This window comes from Zophobas morio, unplaced genomic scaffold (assembly GCF_036711695.1).
Source record: "Zophobas morio isolate AGI-343-1 ecotype UQ-CSIRO unplaced genomic scaffold, CSIRO_AGI_Zmor_V1 ptg000131l, whole genome shotgun sequence".
NCBI classification, from domain to species: domain Eukaryota; kingdom Metazoa; phylum Arthropoda; class Insecta; order Coleoptera; family Tenebrionidae; genus Zophobas; species Zophobas morio.
The window spans coordinates 554,848-557,302 of NW_026972236.1; the positions used below are offsets into that span (position 1 = coordinate 554,848).

Below are 2,455 nucleotides of genomic sequence, written 5' to 3' on the forward strand. Positions count from 1 at the left end.
CCCGTGACCCGAAAACAAGTTCGCTCACCTGCAGGCGAGTAGTGTGCCTGGTTAGCCTGTCGTAAAGGGCATTGGCATTACGTTGGAAGGCGACATCTAAGGGGTCTAGCTGCAGGCCCCAATGATATGGTTTATTTCGCACAAACCACGGCGCGTTTGTAATCGAGCGCAGCAATTTGTTTCTGTCGCACTTGAAGTGTCGACGCTGTTGCAGTGGAGTAGTAGTTCCAAGCAACAGACGCGACTGTCATTACTGGCTGGATCTATGACATACACCATCGCCGTTTGCTTCGCAGAAAAAGCTTGCTCAGCCGCATAATAAAGGGTAAAGCGCCTTCGTTGCTGCCTTGAACTCCGCCACTACATAGCCCCCGTGTGGCTGCCAGGAAAAATTGTTGTCAATGATGACTCCTAAGTATTTCGCTTGAGCACACCACGGAAACTTCCCGCCATCTAGGGTTAAGAGCGCCAACAAGGGACCGTATTTTTTGTTATTAAAAGCACTTCGCTCTTCATTGCATATATAGCAACTTCTAATTACCACACTAATCAGCAACGGCGTCAAGAGAACGCTGTAGATGCGATGAGTAAATGATCGTATCATCGGCGTAGAGGGCGATTCGTGTTGGAATTCGACGGCAAGGGCATGGCGCTCATATAAATTGCAAATAAATGGGGCGAAAGAAGGGGCCCCTGTTGCCAGAGATGGCAGCGGCAACGGTGTATCTCCCGTGCACATACTGAAGGCGCGACCGTTTGGATATGACTTCAGCACATTATAAAGGCCACGAGGAACGGATAATGAGCGCGGTTTGTGCAGCAGACCTTCCCGCCAAACTTGATTAAATGTTTTTCCAAAGTTAAGGAAGACAGCGCCTATTACCTTCTTAAAGTTAAGAGCGCGAGAGGTCCATTCAGTTAAGAGGAGGAGATGCCGGGTCATTAGGTGGTCTTGCCAAAACCCATACTGAAACCCCGGCAAGGCATTCCGAGGGGCAAAGACCACTTTTAGAAGGCGCAGTAAAAGGGCCCCACCTACCTTGCCGACCGCTTACAGGAGACTGATGGGTCGGCACTTGCTAGTGGCTAATACTGGCTTAAGTGCCTAAGGCAGCTTAACACCGGTCACCATCTCCCATCCGATTGGAAAGGCGCCAACAACCATCGCAGATTTTACTAGGAGGTATAGATAGTGCATCCCTGCTAATGGCTATTTCTTCAGCATCTCATTGCCATCGAGGGCGGGCGCTTTTCGTTTGGGTAGCGCTTGGGGAATCGCTTGAAACTCGCCAATAATAATTAGCTTTCGTGGTTCGTAGGCATCGGGAAGGGATAAGCTCAGCTGAGGAAGCGCATCATTGGCAGTTAAGTGAGCAGCGGGCACGTTTTGGGTAGCAAGGAGATTAGCGAAAAGTGCAGCTTTGTCTCCATCACTCTCGGTTACTATATTTTCTTCACGAAGGGGCGTTAGTGGTGCAAGCCCCGATTTTTAATTTTAACAAATTTCCAAAAGGAGGAGGAGGAGGAGGAGGGTAACTGCTGCCTGATTCTGATATATGTGCAGTCTGGCCTTCCATTTACCGTTTAAATGGGTCATTAGCTTCTTACCTTACGCACCTGTGCAGTGGATTGAGCGCAAATTGCCTTCGGCGCTTTGCCACAACATGGTCACTCGGATATGACGTTTGACATGGGCAGTTAAGTGCCTTTAGTTCGTCAGACAGGGGCGGTACTTTTCTTCACGACTGTCGTAGCAGTAGTGGGAGCCACGTCCAGTGCGCTTTCGAATAAGGCAACAGCATCACCCGGCAGGGCGCGTGGGCGGCAGTGACGGATACGGCGAGAGCATGGCTTGTAATAACTCTGCTTATTTTGTCCCAGTCAGTAAAAAAGAGAGTGAGAGCCTCCAATGCGTCCTTCTCGTCGCCTGATTCAAAAATAAACCAAAAGGTGATCGCTGGACAGTTCTTGGAGCGCTTCAATTGCCGTTGAGACAAGTATATCTTTTAGTACGGCAAAGGCCAGTACGTCCATAGTGCCTGTAAGTTGCCAAGTGTATTGTTGCACAACCCGTACTCATTAGCATAAGCCTCAAGGATGAGGACATTTGAATTATCGACTCGGCAGTTCCGTGAAGGGTGCTTGCAATGGAGACCCCCCACACAAAACAGCAGAGAAGTCACTTGCAAGGATGGCATCCAAACGGAGGGCGGTAATAGCTTCCCGAGAAATTTTTGTAGACAACGCTCCAGACACGGGCTCGGGGTCAGTCATACATAGGGAAATTCCCACTGCCTTGACACTTGGTAGAGCTGGCAGAGATATCGAGCGATGTTAAATGCTTCGTTTTACAAGCCAGCCCCGCTCCTACCGCGTGCGTTGATTTGGTCTTGGCGATATGTGACAAAGTTGCACAGAAAAGTTAAGGTGCTAGGAAGGAGGGGATCTCGTTGAC

General features: G+C 49.6%; 1 protein-coding gene across 1 annotated transcript; it reads right to left on the bottom strand.

Annotated features, from left to right (window-relative positions):
- Positions 1-307: 307 nt before the first annotated feature.
- On the bottom strand, positions 308-1,198 carry LOC135145164 (uncharacterized). Its single transcript, XM_064077260.1, has 2 exons — positions 1,130-1,198; positions 308-967 (listed from the first exon to the last, which is right to left on the bottom strand). The coding sequence occupies exons 1-2, from the start codon at positions 1,196-1,198 to the stop codon at positions 308-310; spliced, it is 729 nt and encodes a 242-aa protein (XP_063933330.1).
- Between the last annotated feature and the right edge of the window lie 1,257 nt (positions 1,199-2,455).